At 41.3% G+C, this 19,558-nt stretch overlaps 3 protein-coding genes across 5 annotated transcripts in view; 1 reads left to right on the top strand and 2 right to left on the bottom strand.

The window, feature by feature from the left end:
- Positions 1 to 9,384, bottom strand: part of cfap61 (cilia and flagella associated protein 61) — a 31,203-nt gene extending 21,819 nt beyond the window's left edge. Inside the window, exons 1-16 of one of the 3 annotated variants that reach the window (XM_024419795.2) lie at positions 9,148 to 9,384; positions 8,796 to 8,944; positions 8,468 to 8,618; positions 8,315 to 8,391; positions 7,695 to 7,762; positions 7,437 to 7,557; positions 6,206 to 6,338; positions 5,293 to 5,493; positions 5,082 to 5,159; positions 4,850 to 4,977; positions 4,012 to 4,051; positions 3,733 to 3,872; positions 3,375 to 3,501; positions 2,990 to 3,067; positions 2,688 to 2,894; positions 1,868 to 1,996 (exon numbers count right to left, since the gene is read on the bottom strand). In XM_024419795.2, coding sequence (XP_024275563.1) covers positions 1,868 to 1,996; positions 2,688 to 2,894; positions 2,990 to 3,067; positions 3,375 to 3,501; positions 3,733 to 3,872; positions 4,012 to 4,051; positions 4,850 to 4,977; positions 5,082 to 5,159; positions 5,293 to 5,493; positions 6,206 to 6,338; positions 7,437 to 7,557; positions 7,695 to 7,762; positions 8,315 to 8,391; positions 8,468 to 8,618; positions 8,796 to 8,938 — 1,821 coding nt within the window. In that variant the 5' untranslated portion in view covers positions 8,939 to 8,944; positions 9,148 to 9,384. Of the gene's footprint in view, positions 1 to 1,867; positions 1,997 to 2,687; positions 2,895 to 2,989; positions 3,068 to 3,374; positions 3,502 to 3,732; positions 3,873 to 4,011; positions 4,052 to 4,849; positions 4,978 to 5,081; positions 5,160 to 5,229; positions 5,494 to 6,205; positions 6,339 to 7,436; positions 7,558 to 7,694; positions 7,763 to 8,314; positions 8,392 to 8,467; positions 8,619 to 8,795; positions 8,945 to 9,147 lie in introns of all 3 variants that reach the window. The other 2 variants (XM_042321541.1, XM_042321542.1) reach the window with 2 other exon arrangements.
- Positions 9,385 to 9,401: 17 nt separating this feature from the next.
- On the top strand, positions 9,402 to 16,500 carry crnkl1 (crooked neck pre-mRNA splicing factor 1). The gene is made up of 14 exons (XM_024419798.2): positions 9,402 to 9,583; positions 9,977 to 10,129; positions 10,308 to 10,399; positions 10,590 to 10,748; positions 10,865 to 11,031; positions 11,256 to 11,434; positions 11,545 to 11,715; positions 11,827 to 12,018; positions 14,494 to 14,553; positions 14,688 to 14,768; positions 14,859 to 15,098; positions 15,266 to 15,367; positions 15,508 to 15,756; positions 15,870 to 16,500. Exons 1-14 carry the CDS (start codon positions 9,536 to 9,538, stop codon positions 16,332 to 16,334), a joined length of 2,358 nt encoding a protein of 785 aa, XP_024275566.1. The 5' UTR covers positions 9,402 to 9,535; the 3' UTR covers positions 16,335 to 16,500.
- Positions 16,496 to 19,130, bottom strand: naa20 (N-alpha-acetyltransferase 20, NatB catalytic subunit). The gene is made up of 6 exons (XM_024419799.1): positions 18,973 to 19,130; positions 18,522 to 18,546; positions 18,298 to 18,388; positions 18,023 to 18,158; positions 17,181 to 17,326; positions 16,496 to 17,088 (listed from the first exon to the last, which is right to left on the bottom strand). The coding sequence occupies exons 1-6, from the start codon at positions 19,023 to 19,025 to the stop codon at positions 17,003 to 17,005; spliced, it is 537 nt and encodes a 178-aa protein (XP_024275567.1). The 5' UTR covers positions 19,026 to 19,130; the 3' UTR covers positions 16,496 to 17,002.
- Positions 19,131 to 19,558: the final 428 nt, after the last annotated feature.

A 19,558-nucleotide genomic window follows, 5' to 3' on the forward strand; every position in this document is an offset into this window, starting at 1 on the left:
CTATGTAATTAAAGTGCAAGAACATTCTCCGTTCAGTTAATTACATCTTTTTTCTGCTTTGTAACGAACCCCCTAAATACTCCAGCTAACCAAACAACACGATGCAGGTCTGATTCATGCTCTGTCTTGTGCAGGTAGGTATAGGCTAGTGTGGGCAAGTGCAGCTGTCTTTATTCCCTATCCTTGTGGAAATGGTGCCTAACCTTTTCTCTAACATAATGGCCGGGTGCTGTGACCATGGCACTGGGTAATACGATCTGTTATTGACAGAGAGGGAACAGGTGCTTTAAATCTGATTAATACATCTGTGCTGGACACCAGGCTTAGATCACGAGGCTGAGGCTGTGTCACAAATGGCACCAAATGGGATCTGGTCAAAAGTAATGCACTATATAGGGAATAGGGTGCTATTTTGGATGTACACTAAGAGACAAAGCTGTAAGGCATCGCTCTGCTATCCTCTTATCTACATGGCAGCCTGGATATGATGGTTGCCGTGTTACCAAATGGAGGTTTTAAATTGGATGGCCTGGAACAGGCGAATGCAGGTGTATCTGTTAATACACTGAGGGAGAGGGGAGTGCCACGCGGTACACGTGACACATATAGGAACATGTACTCTCAGATTGATTCTATGATCTAAGATTAGAAAGCATGAATAACTGTGCTTATATCGTATGGTTCAGAAAATCCTGTATTAATTTTATAAATAAAATATTAAAGCTGCAATATGTAACATTTTGTGTGACCTGACCAAATTCACATAGACATGTCAATTATAGATATGTCATTCTCATTGAAAGCAAGTCTAAGAAGCTGTAGATCTGTTCTATGAGCACTATTTCTATGCTTCCTGTTCTTAAATTTTGTTTAACATATTTTACTTTCATTTTGTACATCAGCTTTATCTTTGTTATGGAAAAGATATTTCACAACGTTTAGATGGTACAATGATTCTCTACACTATGCTTGTTTTATCACATAAACTGAAATTAGGCTATTAGAATTTTAGCAACCAGGAAATGGTGGAGCGATTTCTGCAAAGTGCATCTTTAAGAATATATGCTGTGATTAGTGACACTCATATGGTGAAAGTATTACCTAATAAAGTTCTGATTTAGTATAATATTACATTTGCTGCATATCCAAAATGAGTGTCTGATTAAGTCTGAAATGCCTTCCTTTCCTTATCTCCTTTCCTTGTCTCCCATCACCCACATCAGTGATCATGGAGAAAGAGGACACAAGGAGACGAAGCTAGTTACAACTATTGAGACGCAGACCAGGTGCGGCAGACAGTGGCTTATGACTGACTGTGTGGTAAGTGGTCTGTGCTCCTTTACCTGTTAAACAGCAGAGGCAAACATTCCTAACCATCTGTCAGAGCAACCATCTGCTGCCCTCATCTACACTAATACAAGCACATTAAAAATAGCCTGAGGAGTTGGGTGTGGAAAGACTAATAAAGAAAAGTTGTGCATATACAATACCACTGAAAAATCTCTACAACTAATTAAAAGCAATGTTCAAGACTGCAATGCTATTTGTCCATGGAGTGCCGTACCCCTGATGGAATAATTACCTTTAACATAAAATGACTTTCCAATTGTATCCATCACAATATTTTACTGTTTGAAACAAATATCTATGTTATCTACACTCCATGCTTAGAGGGGAATGCGTTCACTTTAAAGCAGCACCCCCTTGTGGGCATGTAAATTACACACAAAATATATTTCTCTTCTTTCTCATATCATCCCTCTGCCTCTCATTCTGTTAACCTGGAGACAGTGGGTACTTGCCCAACTGCATTCCCAGGCATGTTAAACCACCAACCAGCCTGTTCATCAGCTGCTGCTGTGCCCACCTGGTCCTTAGTGATCTGCTTGGATGGCGCGTTGATGCCCAGCTCCTCCAGAGGGTAGACAATCTGGCGTCGCGGGCGCACCGGAACCATGCAGTTAAGAACAGAGGTCAGGTAATGGGCACATGAGTTCTGAGGGGAGCAGAAAAGGGGCAGGGTCAGGGGAGGTGATGCCTATCAGCTATACCATTGATGGAGGCAAAGGAAGGGGTGACTAACAGGTTCAAAATATTCCCTAAATAGGGCACTACTTTTGACCAAGGCCCATAAGAGCTCTGTAGGGGATGCCACTTGGGATGCAGACATAACTAGCTCTGATAAAGAGGTTGTTTTATACGATTTACATGACCATCAACATGCTCCTGAATAGAAACCACTTCTACTGAATATAACTTCCACGGCCTCGGTCATGGCTGGCCAACCCTATGCCCCAGCATCCACTGCCCAAATGATGATTCCCTCTCCCATTAGATTTTCCATAATTCCATTATTCTATTTACACCTCACCATCTGGTGCATGTTTGTAGAAGTTAATTAGCAGAGGGGAAGGAGGAGGATGAGGACAAGGAGAAGGCCTCTACACAGTGAGGAAATGTTTTCTAAAAGTCCAGAGAGGTGGACCTGGTAGTCCTATATCAGCACCTGCTTCTCCAACCCCAGAGAGAGTTGGTGAAGAGTGGCTGGGCAAGGACTGAGGAACACTGCACTTATGAATATCTGGTACTGAACACAATGTGCACGCACGCACGAACACATGCAGACACACACAGTGGAATGGGCAAGGTGAGAAGTTAATATGAGCTTTACAGGCTGTTTCTCTCACCTTCTGGTTGTGGTAGGAGGGGTAGATTGGGTAGTAGAGGCAGGATTTGTGGGCCAGCCGCAGGACCTCCTTTAGGAAGTGTTTGGCGTAGTGCTGGAAGATGGGGTTGAGGGCAAAGTGACACAGCTGGCCGTGCTCCTCATAGCGGTGGTGGCTGAAGTAGATGAAGTTCTCAATGTTGTAGTTGGCTCGGATGTAATCTATATCCTGAGAGAGAGAGAGAGAGAGAGAGAGAGAGAGATTAAGTAGTACTGAATCTATGAAAGCAAAATACCATTGAAGTCTGTAAACGAGAAAACTACCTCCTCATTTCTGATAATTACAATCCCGACTAGTTGATTCTGAACTTGGGCTACAAATGCCTGCAAGGGTGTTCCATCCTGGAAGACAGACACAGAGAAAGAGATGAGATATTACACTTGAGGATTCCAATTTCATATCCAATGTAATTATCTGTGTTGGAGCTCTGTCATAGTTATGCTTGACTGCTCCTTGCAAAAACCATCAATCAATCAGAGATACTCCAAATCTTCCAACATAATAATTTGAATCAATCTGGTTCGGTTTTTGTGTAATTGATCGATAAACTTGAGACTAGCTATATAAGAACAAGATAAATGGAACTAGTGGGTGTACTATTCCTTGTCCTATTGGCAGTAGTATGTCCTGTGTGTGTCTGTGACTGACCTTGTCTCTATGGGCCTGGTAGAACATGTCCAGGTCCTCCAGCAGGCTCTCATGCAGGCTGAGTCTCTTCACCATGTCACAGACTGCAGGCCTGTCTGCAGACACTGCCAGACTCACCACAAATGTCCTGATGAGACAACAAGACCATGATTTACATTACACAAGCAACTTCCATTGTATATACACATCCAGGGATTTCTCGCCCCAAAAACATGTCTCTCTTCAAATCTCCCATAACATCCATCTCAATTTAATCGTTGTAAGTTAAATAAGGAGATGCATTCATGCTAAACCCTTAGATGTATGTCAATGGCTAAAACTACTGAAATGTTCTGTTGGGGACTATACTAATACCCACTTGAGCAGGCCAGAGCGGTGGAAGATGTAGAGCTCCTGGGGCAGGCTGCTGGTGTGGTGTGGTACTACCCTGAGGAAGCTCTGGAGGAGGGGGAACTCAGGGGCCAGCTTGGGCACAGAGATGATGCAGAAATCACGGTCCTGTGGAAGAAACAAGGAGATTGGCTTCATGCTTATCACATGCAGTAACCTCAGTTTCAAAGAGCCTTCACAATGTGGAAATCAATGAGTATGTCAGTCAAAAATGGTTAAGTAATAAGATTTGTTAGCGGCTACTTACAGGGAAAAGTTTAAATATATTGGGCAGGAAGTCCACTGATCTGTAGGAGGAGATGAATGAGGGAAGTTAAGTGAAACTGTGTCTCTGCCAAGGCTCTAATCAGAGCCAACATGGAAATCACAGCAGTGGAACAACTGGCCAAGCAATCTGGCCAAGCAATCCGCACATCTCAGTACTTCTCTCCTTCAAGTTGCTGTCACTTTATGCACCATACTCATTAATTACATGCTCATTCTCGGTGGGGAGTAACTGGCTTCCATATTCCAGGACAGCTGGGCAGTAAGGCGATAGAGAGAGAGACGCAGCGGGAGCCAGCTAACAATCACACAGCTAAAGACAGATACATACTGGAGGGCTGCCATGACTAGTGAAAGGTTGTTTCCACAGATTCATGAAGTGGTGAAATTGGAGAAAGCAAAACTACATTTGATCACCTTCAATTAACGGGAATGTATTTCCTCTTTATTTATCCAAAACAGAATTGTTTTTTCAAATGGGTTAGTTAAACTCTCATCCAAACAATGCCAGTATAATTACTAGGTAATTACTTAATCAATTAATGACTTAGTAATCAAATTATTGTCGCTGTTTTTCTTAAAACAGAAACATTGAAGATTTTTTTCTTTTTTTTAACATATTTTCCCATTAATGAACCAACAATTATGAAACTTCAGAAGGTATTTTGAATACCTTTTATTAGTCCTAGAGTAATGAAATGTTCAGAGTACATTGAGGGGACTTATTGCTTTCAATAAATACATAAAATATTGGCAAATATTGAGTTACAAGGTTTTCATCAGACAGCAACGTTATGCTTGTGACTTTCTCCTGAACTTACCTCATTTCAAAATTCTTGTAGATGACAAATAATTGAATACAGAATGCATTGGGTGTTACTGAGACTCTTGGTTTCAGAGTCACTTCTGAACCCTGAAGCTTTGCCGCACAAGCCTGGCTGTCCCCTGGCTGCAATGACATCAGTAGTGTTAATATATCAATCGAAGATGAATGAGAGCCCATAGCTAGGTGGACATGAAGAAAATACCATAAGGAATTCATAATTGGTTTACCTCTGATACTTCACTGGGTATTTCTGTAATGCCACCTTGATCAAAATCCTTTGTCTGGTCCACGTCCTGTGATGATACCTTGCAATTCATTTAATCAAACCAATATGTCACATTTTGCCTAACAATTGCATATCTGTTATAGCCTTACAGTATCGTTGATTTTGGATTTTGGACATGGGTCCTTCTGGGTCAGATTCATCTCATACTGCACCTCTCCAGTGCTACCCTGTGGGCTAATGGTGTTGGTGTCCCCTGGAGTCCCCTTTCCCTCTGGCTCAGGGGCAGTCTCAGTCAGGTCCTCTGGACTGGGCTTATACAGACCGTTGAAGGGCCCAAGCTCAAAGCATTCATTGAGCAGCTTCAAGTTGATGTCACCACTCACACTGATGAAACCCACAGCAGTTCCCTCATTCTGTGAAGACAGAACACAGACAGACACAGTAATTTTACTGTAAAGCCATTTGTAATTAAATCAAGTGTATCAACACTAGTAATATACATGTGCATACTATCAAACTTGACCAATTACAGTATTTCGTTCTAGGCTATAACTTAAAAAAAGTACACAATAAGTAAATAATTGGCAATGCTGTTAAAATAGAGTGCAGAATAGTACAACCCTCTTGGGAAGTGTTGTGCTGTTTGTTCTCTGAATGGAGAACACATACAGGCAAAAAACCCAAAATGCTACAGATGTCTGGACACAATATGTTCAGTGAGAGCCTGTCTTGGCAGTGTCAACTCTCATCTACCATATGCTGCCATGAACACGTGTCAGCTTGAGTTGCAGGGAGGGGAGGAAAGATCTGTCATATTCTAAGTCCTGGGGGAATTCACCCTAGCAGGATTTCTGTGAACCAGGAAAAAGCATCTGCACCGCTGCTATTACATTTTAAATGGACTGAACTCTCTGACAGTGGATCAGAGATTACTGATGCCAATGATAAAACAAAGAGACAGATAATATCAGAAAGAACAAAATGGCTGACTTGATCCAAAGCTTAATAATCAGAAGGGCTAACGTTTTTTCCTTTCCCGTGGTTTTGGCTGAAGTTGGAATGCATTAAGGAGAAATAAATATATTCTCATGACAACAAAGAAATAGAACTGTAAACATAGCTGACCTCACAAACAGCTGCATGATTTTCGTTGTCCTGAGCCTCAATGAGTTCAGCCAGAAAGTAAGTCCCATAGGATCCTGTGAGGGCCTTTGTCTGCTCCGCAAAGATGTGTGTGAGGTCATCATGATCCTCCACCCTGTAACAGAAGCGCCAATCACTTGATGAAAGCCATGAGCAACCCAAGGATCATCCCTCACTAAAATTAGAATAGAAATACATGTGAACGTATTGAAATAACAGCCTGGTCTCATAGACTAGACGTAACATGGTAAATGTAAATCTGGGATTCTGAAATGAGTATGATATGTTACATTTGGTATGGTTACATAAGAAAGATGGTTACTTAAAGCAAAAACGAAAGTAGGGTGGTTGGATGGGTGGATGGGTGGGCGTATTACGCCCCCAAAGGTTGTTTGAATCTCATCATTGACAACTTTTGCATTAGAGCTAATTAGCAACTTTTGAACTACTTACAACCTTTTAATTACTTAGAATGTTGGCTAACCCTTCCCTTAACCCTTTTAGCTAACACTGGCCCTTGTATCGCTTCCGTAACTACAGACGGTGGGAGACGGGAAGCAAGTACAGGTGAAGATTTAATAATAAATAAACATTAAACTAAACAAGAACAGCATCTGGACAAGCGAAACAAAACTACATCAATGCAGACAATGAAACTCAGGAAGTGACAGATATAGGGGAGGCAATCAATGACGTGATTGAGTCCGATGAAGCGCTGGTGTGCATAATGATGGCGACAGTTGTGTGTAATGATGAGCAGCCTGGCGACCCCTAACCTTAACCCTGTTAGCTAACCCTTCTGCTAACCCTAACCTTAACCCTTTAACCTATCCTCTAAACTTAACCCTAACCTTAACCCGCTAGCTAACGTTAGCCACCTAGACGCCTAGCTAGAATTCGTAACATATCACACATTTAGAAAATTCGTAACATATAATACGAATTGTAATTTCTAACATATCTTACGAAATGGGTGATGGACATCCACAAATGAATACATACAATACAAAACCTAACATATACTAAATTGCGTTTCTTCGGATTTACGTACAGAATAATATGATATGCTCCGAGACCAGGTTGGAATTAAACAATGAATTCCTTAATTCCAAAAAGTAATTTATCATACAGTGAACTGCAAAATCAAATTTGAGAGTATAAAGCAAAACTGCTATGGTGCAGAACGCAGGTGTGTTAAAATGACTATGAGGACCTGGCTCGGCGGACATGCAGCCTTGGGCAATAGCTGTGTCTGTGGCACACAAATGCTGAACACTGGGGCCCTGGATCCTTCAGACTCTTCATGGGCTCAAAGATCTTTTCCAGTGCACGCTCTGAAAACACACAGTGGGAGTGGGCATACTGTGAATCCTTCACAATCATATATTTTTGAATACATGATGAAGAAAGTTAACTAATATGATTACACATGTTGTAATACATATTCTATAAAAAAGGACTACACACTTACCTAGACATCGACTAGTTGGGGTGACCAAGCAGATGTATTGCAGCTCTGTGATAGCATTGAACACAGTTCTGTAAGAAGATGTTTACTTTTCTTATTGCACAATCCATCAACCTGTCAAGAACCTACAGTGCATGCCATATCACATCATGAGAATCTAATTTCTCATGCTGAAATTTTATGGAATGGCTGTGGAATCAAATTGGAAAAGCATATGTGGTATAGGAATGGCAGACTGCTGTATCACTAGTTGCCACAAACAGGATTCAAACCTGGTCTTATTATATTATGGAAAAGTTGAACATGTTATATTTTTGAGCCTACGTTATGAAAGGGGTTGTTATATGATTATGAGCAATGCCATGCCATAACTTGCTAGTGCTGCTCACTTTGACACTCACTCGCTTTTTGCTGATTGCATACAAAGAAAACATTGATAATCTCCCTACCAAGGGTGGCTGGTGGCACCTTAATTTGGGAGGATGGGCTCATAGTAATGGTTGGAATGGAATAAATTGAATGGTATCAAACACATGGTTTCCATGTTTGATACCATTCCATTCACTCCATTCCAGACATTATTGTGAGCCATCCTACCCTCACCAGCCTCCTGTGCTTCCTACCTTACAATCTCTTTGGCACTCCCAATGGAGAAGATCGGCTGTGCCACGAAGAGGTGCAGGAAAAGTGTGTTCAGCGGCTGTTGTGACGAGAAAATATGGTTAAACCCAGAGAAGAGGAAAGGAAACAAGAACGTCTCTCTAGTTGATACAAACCGTGTATTTTTCAGCACTGTAATTGTCATGCAGGAATGGTTCCCAACAAGCTTGATCCACAATGTCTCCAATGGGGTGATCAGAGAAGGCAGCATGGGCCAAGACCTCATTCTTCGCATTGCTCAGGGTCACTGCCAGATTGGCCTTCTCTCTGAGGATACCAACATACAGACAGTGAAGCCAGGATAAATTATTGTGGTCCATCTAAAATGGATTGACGCTTGCATGTTCATGCATTCTGACATGTAACAAAAAATATTATTCCACCTTGAGTGTGAACATCTGTTTCATGCATTTGGCAGACATGATTAAGGCTATACATACTCACAGTAGATGAATTACATTTACTCTTCCAAATACTGCTACTGTGGCAGGACTGATCAGGCTATTGATCGCATGTGCATCCGATGACTCTGTTCTCCTCACAGTCACAGTCTCAACTTTGCCACCCGAGGAAGTTATGGTCCTCATCTTTCTCTGATTTTGGAAGAGAAAAGCAAATGAGAAGCGAATAAACGTAAATGGCTTTCCAATACAAATTTGACCAAAACACAACAAATGCATTCTTGTAATGATGAAAATACTAGCTAGGGGGTATCACATCAAGTATTTAACGTTACACATTGGAATCCACTCCGGTAGCATTCTTCTTGTCAAATTAGCCTATCATGCTAACTCACCTGGTGGATGCAAGAACTTTTCCAGTTCTGATATATATTTTTCCGAATTTGCAAAAAGGATTCAAATCAGGGTTTCTATTTCATGCTTAGCTAGCTCATTATCGAAACATACCGTGTCAATAACAGTTTGTTCTCCTGCATTCAACCTAAAGTTAGAAATAAAGTAAAACTAGTACTAGTTCCAGCTAATGGGGAGGTATGTTACCATAGAAACATAACGCTCGGTGACGTCTTGGGGTGAAGAGTCACAGTTCACATGTTACGTTCAACGCGCGCACGTTTGAAAGTGTCATGGCGGAGTCCACAGGCGCGCTGTGAAAATATTATAAACGGATCGATTCTGTTGTAATAGTTGATTCTAATTGACTCTACCATACAATCCAGTAAAATGGCATCTACTGCGGCAGGGAAACAGAGGATACCGAAAGTAGCGAAGGTAGCGAAAAGTTTAAAAACAGCTAACGTTAGCTAGGGAACTTATAATGTGGCCTAGCCAGGTAGCGTTAGCTAGCTAACCATAACAAGACAAGTGCTTTGTTTTGGTACGAATGTAGATTACTTCTAGCTACATTAAACGAACGAAAAGGTAGCATGCTATGTAAGAACTGCTATTTTGTATTTATTTAACTAATGTAGATTACTCTATCGAGAAATCTGACCCAACTGTGTGCGAGGCTGGGCTAGCTAGCTAATTATTTAAAGTTATGCCAGCTAACTAAACGAACTGTTTACATTTGGAACATGTACTACCTATGTAGCCAACTAGTATTGTCTTCAATCAACTAGTTTCATCCAATTCCAAAATAACGTCTTAATTTGTGCTGTGAAGGTGAAAAACAAAGCTCCTGCAGAGGTACAAATCACAGCTGAGCAGTTGCTCAGGGAGGCAAAGGAGAGGGAGCTCGAGCTTCTGCCACCGCCACCCAAGCAAAAGATCACTGATGAAGAGGAGTTGAACGATTACAAGTTGAAGAAGAGGAAGGTAAGACCCCAAGTGACACACGTATTACACTTCAGACTTCAGTCTTACTGTTGGTATTCTGTTGGTGTGCCAACCAGACAGTTTCAACATTCTCAGTTGTCTGCAAATCTTGTGTAGTGCACAGTAGTAAATACATTGATCTAATCAGATACAAACTGGACTTGACTCCTTCTCTTAGGGATTTGAAGACAACATCAGAAAGAACCGTACTGTTATCAGCAACTGGATAAAATACGCTCAATGGGAGGAGAGCCTGAAAGAAGTCCAGAGGTAAGTTAATGCTTGTCAATGTCTCTGTGAAGCTGATTCTTGTGATTCATACGTATATGGGGTCTAATGTGAATGTAGATTGATTTTGACAGGGATAATTGTTGTATATGGAATCCGATGTGAATGTTATAGATGGAGTTTGACTGGGATACTTGTTATCTGAGCTTTTTTTTTTTTACACCCCCCCCAGGGCTCGCTCTATTTACGAGCGTGCTCTGGATGTAGACCACCGAAATATAGCTCTGTGGCTGAAGTATGCCGAGATGGAGATGAAGAACCGGCAGGTGAACCACGCCCGCAACATCTGGGACAGAGCCATCACCATCTTGCCCCGTGTCAACCAGTTCTGGTACTTAGCAACTTTACCTCTCCTAAACTGAGCATATCTGGTTAAAAAAGTTTAGGTATTTAAAAAAAGCACGATTTTGTCGCTCATCTGTTCTTTTGCTGCTTTCCCCCTTTCAGGTACAAGTACAGTTACATGGAAGAGATGCTGGGCAACATCGCTGGCTGCAGACAGGTGTTTGAGCGCTGGACAGAGTGGGAACCAGAGGAACAAGCCTGGCACTCCTACATCAACTTTGAGCTGCGCTACAAGGAAGTCGACAAGGCCCGCTCCATCTATGAGAGATATATCCTTTTGATGGGAAGTGCGTAAAGCAATGACTTACTACAATGTATTAGCAAATGAGTTGTGGTTGCTGACTGTAGATATGCATTATTCATTAACAGGTGTTTTATTCTAACAGATGATTACATTTGTAATGATGCATTGCCTTTGGTAGTGGTATTACCTTCATGCCTGTAGAGTGCATCTCTCTCTTTTTTTTTTTAAAGCTCCTTAACTCCAGTGCACTTGTGATTGTCCACCCTGATGTGAAGAATTGGATTAAGTACGCCCGTTTTGAAGAGAAGCATGGCTACATCGCCCATGGAAGGAAGGTGTTTGAAAGATCAGTGGAGTTCTTTGGTGAGGAGCATGTTGATGAGAACCTCTTTGTGGCCTTCGCCAGATTTGAAGAGAAACAGAAAGAGGTTTGTAAATCTGACACTTTGAACCATGTCAGTTTTATTCCCACACGTTTATAGTGTTCTCCAACTGTGGTCAACAGAACAACACAACTTTTCTCCCCCTTGTGTCTTAGTTTGAGAGAGTTCGAGTCATCTACAAATACGCCCTGGACAGAATTCCCAAGCAGCAGGCTCAGGAGCTTTTCAAGTTCTACACCGTGTTTGAGAAGAAGTTTGGAGACCGGAGGGGAATCGAGGACGTCATCGTCAGCAAGAGGAGATTTCAGTATGAAGAGGAAGTCAAGGTAAATTAAACCTATGAAGATTCGCAAAGATTTCATCCCAAAATAATCTATTAAAACAATATTCTATCCACTAATGGCTTGTTATTGGATTGGGTTTTTCTTCCTGTATAGGCAAGCCCACACAATTATGACGCATGGTTTGATTACCTACGTCTGGTGGAGAGTGACGCGGATCCTGACACTGCCAGGGAGGTCTATGAGAGAGCCATCGCCAATATCCCTCCTATACAGGAGAAGAGGCACTGGAGAAGATACATTTACCTGTGGATAAACTACGCTCTATATGAAGAACTGGAGGTCAAGGTAGGCCTACATTGCATCCTCTGTGTTTAAATAATGGCTATTAGGGATGTAACGATTCACCAGTATGCATCGGTCCCCGATTCAAATGTTTAAGATACGACTGCATCTCAAATGTTTAAGATACGACTGCATCGGTCCGCGGACCCCAAACCGATCCAAATGTAGCATGCATCGGTCAGAAAATCAATCTAAAAGTTACGAATCACTGATTCATTAACATTTTTTTCTCTCATATTACTTTCTTTCTACCTTCCAAAAATACACATGACTAAAAGTATGTGGACACCTGCTCATCGAACATCTCATTCCAAGATCATGGGCATTAATATGGAGAGGTCCCCCATTGCTGCTATAACAGCCTCCACTTTTCTGGGAAGGCTTTCCACTAGATGTTGGAACATTGCTGCTGGGATTTGCTTACATTCAACGACAAGAGTATTAGTGAGGTCGGGCACTGATGTTGGGCGATTAGGCCTGGCTCACAGTCGGCATTCCAATTCATCCCAAAGGTATTTGATAGGGTTGAGGTCAGAGTCAAGTTCTTCCAAACTGATCTCGACATACCATATTTGTATGGACCTCTCTTTGTGCACGGGGGCATTGTCATGCTGAAAAAGGAAAGGGCCTTCTCCAAACTATTGCCACAAAGTTGGAAGCACAGAATCGTCTAGAATGTCATTGTGTGCTGCAGCGTTAAGATTTCCCTTCCTATCATCCGCCAAAAGCAGATTTGTCTGTCAAACTGCCAGATGGTGAAGCGTGATTCATCACTCCAGAGAAGCTCTTCAGTATGGCCATTCTACTGCCAATGTTTGTCTACGGAGATTGCTTAGCTTTGTGCTCGATTTTATACACCTGTCAGCAAGGGATGCAGCTGAAATAGCCAAATCCACTCATTTGAAAGGGTGCTTTTATATATATATATAGTGAACCTCCTCTTTTGTGACAGCTGGTGCATCCTTTCCTTCAGTGGCTATGTCATAGCTAATTTGTAAACGGTAAATGTTGATACATTAATAGCTCAAACACTTAATCTGTAAAAATGACAAATTAATTAGTGGGTGATGGTGATTTCAGAACCAAAGTGGGGGGACAAAAAACACAAGCTACATTGTCCCCCCCCTAATCTGATAGTGGTAGATGTCTATTCTCTTTTATGACCCTAATCTGATAGGTGGTAGATGTCTAGTCTCTTTTATGACCCTAATCTGATAGTGGTAGATGTCTAGTCTCTTTTATGACCCTAATCTGATAGTGGTAGATGTCTAGTCTCTTTTATGACCCTAATCTGATAGTGGTAGATGTCTAGTCTCTTTTATGACCCTAATCTGATAGTGGTAGATGTCTAGTCTCTTTTATGACCCTAATCTGATAGTGGTAGATGTCTAGTCTCTTTTATGACCCTAATCTGATAGTGGTAGATGTCTAGTCTCTTTTATGACCCTAATCTGATAGTGGTAGATGTCTAGTCTCTTTTATGACCCTAATCTGATAGTGGTAGATGTCTAGTCTCTTTTATGACCCTAATCTGATAGTGGTAGATGTCTAGTCTCTTTTATGACCCTAATCTGATAGTGGTAGATGTCTAGTCTCTTTTATGACCCTAATCTGATAGTGGTAGATGTCTAGTCTCTTTTATGACCCTAATCTGATAGTGGTAGATGTCTAGTCTCTTTTATGAATCTAATCTGATAGTGGTAGATGTCTAGTCTCTTTTATGAATCTAATCTGATAGTGGTAGATGTCTAGTCTCTTTTATGAATCTAATCTGATAGTGGTAGATGTCTAGTCTCTTTTATGACCCTAATCTGATAGTGGTAGATGTCTAGTCTCTTTTATGACCCTAATCTGATAGTGGTAGATGTCTAGTCTCTTTTATGACCCTAATCTGATAGGTGGTAGATGTCTAGTCTCTTTTATGACCCTAATCTGATAGTGGTAGATGTCTAGTCTCTTTTATGACCCTAATCTGATAGTGGTAGATGTCTAGTCTCTTTTATGACCCTAATCTGATAGTGGTAGATGTCTAGTCTCTTTTATGACCCTAATCTGATAGGTGGTAATGTCTAGTCTCTTTTATGACCCTAATCTGATAGGTGGTAGATGTCTAGTCTCCCTTATGGCTCAGATCAGGTGCCTACATACTAGTATAGACTGTGGACATACATCATTTACACACACAGAGAAGTCAGCTCAGATATGCCCAGCTCATGAGCTTCATCAGCAGCAGATATGAATTTAGAATGGAAAATGAATGTGTTTATGCAACAAATTATAGTGCATCCAACCGAATCACATCAATTCGTTCTCTAATCTAACCAAATCGTTTCGAACTAAAAACGTATCATTCCTGTATCTAGATACGTATCGAATCCTCTTGAAAGGGAAAGATGCACATCCCTATTGGCTGTGATTCTCACATTGCTAAGTGTGCATATGCCTGTGGATTTCAGTGCTTATTGTGTTGATTGGCAGGACCCAGAGAGAACAAGGCAGGTGTACCTGGCATGTCTGGATCTCATCCCTCACAAAAAGGTATTGGTAGTTTTCAATGTTTACAATCAATGGCACCTGTTTCTGAAATGGGGTTTAATAAAACATTTGATATGCAACAAATTTACATTCATCAACAAATCATCAAACTTATTACTTTGTTTCTTTCCTCATAGTTCACGTTTGCCAAGATGTGGCTACTCTACGGACAGTTTGAAATCCGCCAGAAGAACCTCCAAGCTGCTAGACAAGGCTTGGTAAGGTTCCTACTGTTGATGATTTATGTTTTTCATTGTGATACTTCAAACTTGAAATTTTCTGTCATTTGGCCTTCTCCCTCTCCCCAGGGCACAGCCATTGGTAAATGTCCAAAGAACAAGCTGTTTAAGGGCTACATTGAACTGGAGCTGCAGCTCAGAGAGTTTGACCGATGTAGGAAGCTTTATGAGAAGTACCTGGAGTTTGCCTCCGAGAACTGCACCACCTGGATCAAGTTCTCTGAGCTGGAGACCATCCTGGGAGACACAGAGAGAGCCCGGGCCATCTTCGAGCTGGCCATCGGACAGCCACGACTGGACATGCCAGAGGTCAGGCTCAAAAACGTTCACCCTGGGCATTTATTTACGCACTGTGTTGGCTTTCCACTTTCAGCATGTCTGAAGACACCCTTCACGTGAAAAGTATTGTAGTGAAAAGTAATTGAAATACCACTGAACAGTATTTTACTTTCAAATGTTTTATTTTAAAATCTTAGGTGTTGTGGAAGTCCTACATCGACTTTGAAATTGAGCAGGAAGAGTATGACAACACCAGAGGTCTCTACAAGAGACTTTTGCAGCGCACACAGCACGTAAAGGTGAGAGCTGTCCCTTTAACCTTAATGACTGTCTTGCTACCAACAGTCCCATACTACATTACTCACCTGCCTAATACTCACTGTGGCGCAGTAACTCATCAAACAATATTTGATCATTTTGCCAAATGTGTTACCTGCAGGTCTGGATCAGCTATGCCCAGTATGAGCTGTCCATAGATACCTCTGACCGGCTGCAGAGGTGTAGGGGGATCTTTGAGGAGGCCAACAAGGGCCTGAGGAGCTGTGAGGAGAAGGAGGAGCGCCTGATGCTGCTGGAGTCTTGGAAGGAGTTTGAGCAGGAGTTTGGCTCAGACACAACCAGGGAAAGGGTGAAGAAACTGCTGCCGGAGAAGGTGAAGAAGAGGAGAAAGCTCACGGCAGAGGACGGGGTAAGTAGTGTTTCTCTTAGTCTTATCATACCAATCCAACATCAATTCATTACCCTTGTTTATGTGTTGTGGTTCAGCTGATCACTAATTGACTTTTCATTTTGATCCATCAGTCAGATGCAGGGTGGGAGGAGTACTACGACTACATCTTCCCTGAGGATGCAGCGAACCAGCCCAACCTCAAGCTGCTCGCCATGGCCAAGATGTGGAAGAGGCAGCAACAAGAAGAAGAAGACGACGAAGAGGACGACGAAGAGGATGAGGAAGAAAACAATGGAGAAGTGGATAGGGGTAAAGTGGAGGAAGTTAGGGGCAAAGAAATGGAAGGAGAAGAAAACGGAAGAGGGGAGAGAGGAATAGACAAAGAAATGACAGAAGATTTAGCATCACCATCATCAGAAAAGCCTATAGTCAGTGAGCCTGTGCCTGAAAAAGTCCCCAAGGAGAGCACATATGATGACCGAGATGATTCTGATGAAAGCAGTAGTGGAAGCAGCAGCAGCAGCAGCAGTAGTAGTGACAATGATGGTGGTGAGAAACAGCCAAGGAAGAGCAATAAGGACTCAGTGAAAGATTAGCTTGTCTGGAGAAAAAAAAATGTTTTACTCATTACAGATAGGGACAAGTTGGGGACCTCATCGGGTAATTTCTATTGCTTAAAAAAAGTGATTATTTTTCCATGTCTTTGTTTTATTCATTTACTGTGGTGCAATGACAGTGTAAATAAAAAAAACACTGATCCAACTTTTTATTTATTTGAACCATAGAACTGACTGTTGTAACAAAGCAGCAGATACAGTATCATTACCCGGGTAAGTAATCATTTATTGAATTTGGATTAAAGTCCTTTCAAATCTATATTGCATTTCAAATTTCACACCAAACAGTGACTGACTCATTGTCATCAAAAATCATAGTTTCACAAAGGATAACTTATTAGATCTGCCAATATTATGTACAATGATATTCTCTAAGCTTTCACACATCACACCCTAAAAATAAAACTAGTCCTAATAACACTTTTCTCACTTAATTCTCTAATGTAGACGGTGTGGAAATATCGTAAACCCTACTGATTTTTACCATTTCTTAACCCTGCCTAACCATAACCTACAATTAAGACCAAAAAGCAAATGTATGTTGTCATTAATTTTTACCATAGCCAATTTTTACTTTGTGGCAACTAGTGATAACCGAGAAATATAAATGTATTTGTTTTCAAAAGTGTCAGAGCCACCGTCTACTGTTATTCTATATCTTCTGGTCTGACAGGATGTGGTATAGGAATGATGGACTTCCTCTCGGTGTCTCTCGACAAGGCTTTCCTCATATCTGCAGAAAAGGACAAAGAGTGAGTACATATCCACATAATGATTGTCTGAGTTACAGTAATGTTTACATTGATTTGAAGGGATTCATATTACCATAGGCGTCTTCATCCGGTTCTCCATTGCTAGCAGAATAGTACTCTATCACGGTCCTGTAAACGCTGTAGCCTAGCTGTTTGTACATGTTCACCGCCACTTGATTGGAGACTCGCACAAACAGATCAACAAAGAACCCACCCTTCCTAAACAACAGTGAGGCAAAGAAGTAGATCTTTGCTGGTACGACAAACTGAAAATGATCAACACCGATCACTTATCGCAGGCATTTTGTTGATATCGTTCATTGTGAGAAGTAGTCTATACGAGAGAAATGTGAAGCTTTAAATTAAATATGTTTGCTAATATGGGGGATTGTTAATGGGACAATTGATGGCTACAACCATCAAATTATTATTAGTAGTTTAAAGGATAATATTTTAAAAAGCGGTGCACATTAGTGTTATAAAACTATCGTTCTATTTATCGTCATCACATCAATTCAGGCAATTTAGCACAATATGGATTTTTGTCCATATCGCCCAGCTCTACTCTAACATGGTTATTGTTCAGTAGGGTACAAGAACTCAAATGATTTCTTATTGGACCAGGTAGTCCAGTGTTTCCCCAACTCCGTCCTGGGGACCCCAAGGGGTGCACATTTTGTTTTTTGCTCTGGTACGACACAGCTGATTCAAATGACAAACTCATCATCAAGCTTTGATTAGTGGAATCAGCTGTGTAGTACTAGTGCAAAACCCAAAAAGTGCACCGAGTCGGCCCCCCAAGACAGAGTTTGGGAAATGCTGAAGTACTACCTCCGTTTCAGTAAAAAAAAAAAAAAAAGCCAAATGAACACAACCCTGATCTTAGTAACCTGAAGCATTAGAAGTCAGCCCCACCTTTCTGAGATCTCCTCCAGCATCTCCATAAGCTTGGCTGCCAGTCCCAGTCGTCTGAACTCTGGGGCCACAGAGAGAGCTGTGACGTGGCCATGCCACTCTTCTCGCGCCACTGATCCCTCTGCCTTTCCCATGACTGAGGATAGTCAGAAGTGTCATTTTGATGGAAGCTACACAGAGTGTATGGCTTTGCTATTGCAATTATGTTTGCTATTGCATTTTCTCTAAAGCAATCATCATATTGCTAGGTGTGTATGACATGTAGGCCTACTCACTGTAACCCATCAATTCACCACCAGGGGCCTCTGCAACAATGAAGTACTCTGGCCAGTGGGCCAGGTACTGTAGGTAAAATGGGATTCCGTACTGTGAAAGAAAGTTAAGGAAAGCTTGTCTTCTGATAACAAGACAAAGGCTAACGTTGAACTATCTGGGGTGTCTGTGCATGACGGTGGTATGTTATTACAATGCTGGGGAACAATTTGTACTGAAAGGATACAGTCTCTGTCAATGGATCCAGGTTGCTGTGAAGAGAGAAACAAATACTGAGATGTTTCGTGCATTCAATGCAATGCCCCGATGAGGTGCAGCAGACTTCACAGTTTAATCAAATGTCGTTACACCCAACGTTATCGATCTAACTGTTAGCTAGCTGGCTCTAATTAGCCAGCTAATCATGGAAAGCTTGCGTAGCTAGCTAGTGAGCTATTATGGTCCATGAAATATACCAAATAATGTATCTTATCAAGAGTTGACTAGTGTAAACTAGCTAACGTTAGCAGATAGTCGCAAACTATGCATCGCACTGTATGATAATTAACTTCTGGCAAGCTAGCTATACTTGCAACTAGCCAACAAGCAATTGCTATTGTTCATTAAAACATAATGACGGTGTAGCTAGATGGGTAACCTATTCAACATTATTATAACAAATATCGAAATTAACTCACATGTTGTTGAATTTGAACAAATCATCGCATGTGAAAGCTCGTAATGTTGTCATTTTGCCTGTACAGTTGCCGCGTTCAAACCTAGTTGGAACAAGGACTCTCGGAAATGTTGCACTTCCGGCACGTGTATAACTATATTACAAACACTTATAGCTAGTCGGAAATGTCTGAGTTCCAACTAGTACACGAACATGGCAAAAGTGTCTGCGACCCTTCAACTTTAGCATCAACAAGAACAATGACACCCTCCTTCGGCAGGGAGGTGTCATTGACTGTTTACTGCCATCTGCTGTTTGACTGAGAAAATAGCAGACTAACTTTAGTAGAACACAATATGTATATTTTTTTAAACCTTTATTTAACTAGGCCGGTGTAGGCTGTCATTGTAAATAAGAATAAAAGTACAATTATTATTTGTATTTTTTTTTAAAAGATCAATATTATCATTAAGGTGTATGTTACAAGGTAACATACCAAGGGAGTATTGCATGAACATTCAGTGTGGAAGTGATAGCAGCCAGATGAATGAACCTTGGGAAATGGAACTGTGATGGACAGTTGATAATTCTCATTTCCTTTTAAAATT

The sequence above is a fragment of the Oncorhynchus tshawytscha genome, linkage group LG05 (genome assembly GCF_018296145.1).
Source record: "Oncorhynchus tshawytscha isolate Ot180627B linkage group LG05, Otsh_v2.0, whole genome shotgun sequence".
In the NCBI taxonomy this organism is placed as follows: domain Eukaryota; kingdom Metazoa; phylum Chordata; class Actinopteri; order Salmoniformes; family Salmonidae; genus Oncorhynchus; species Oncorhynchus tshawytscha.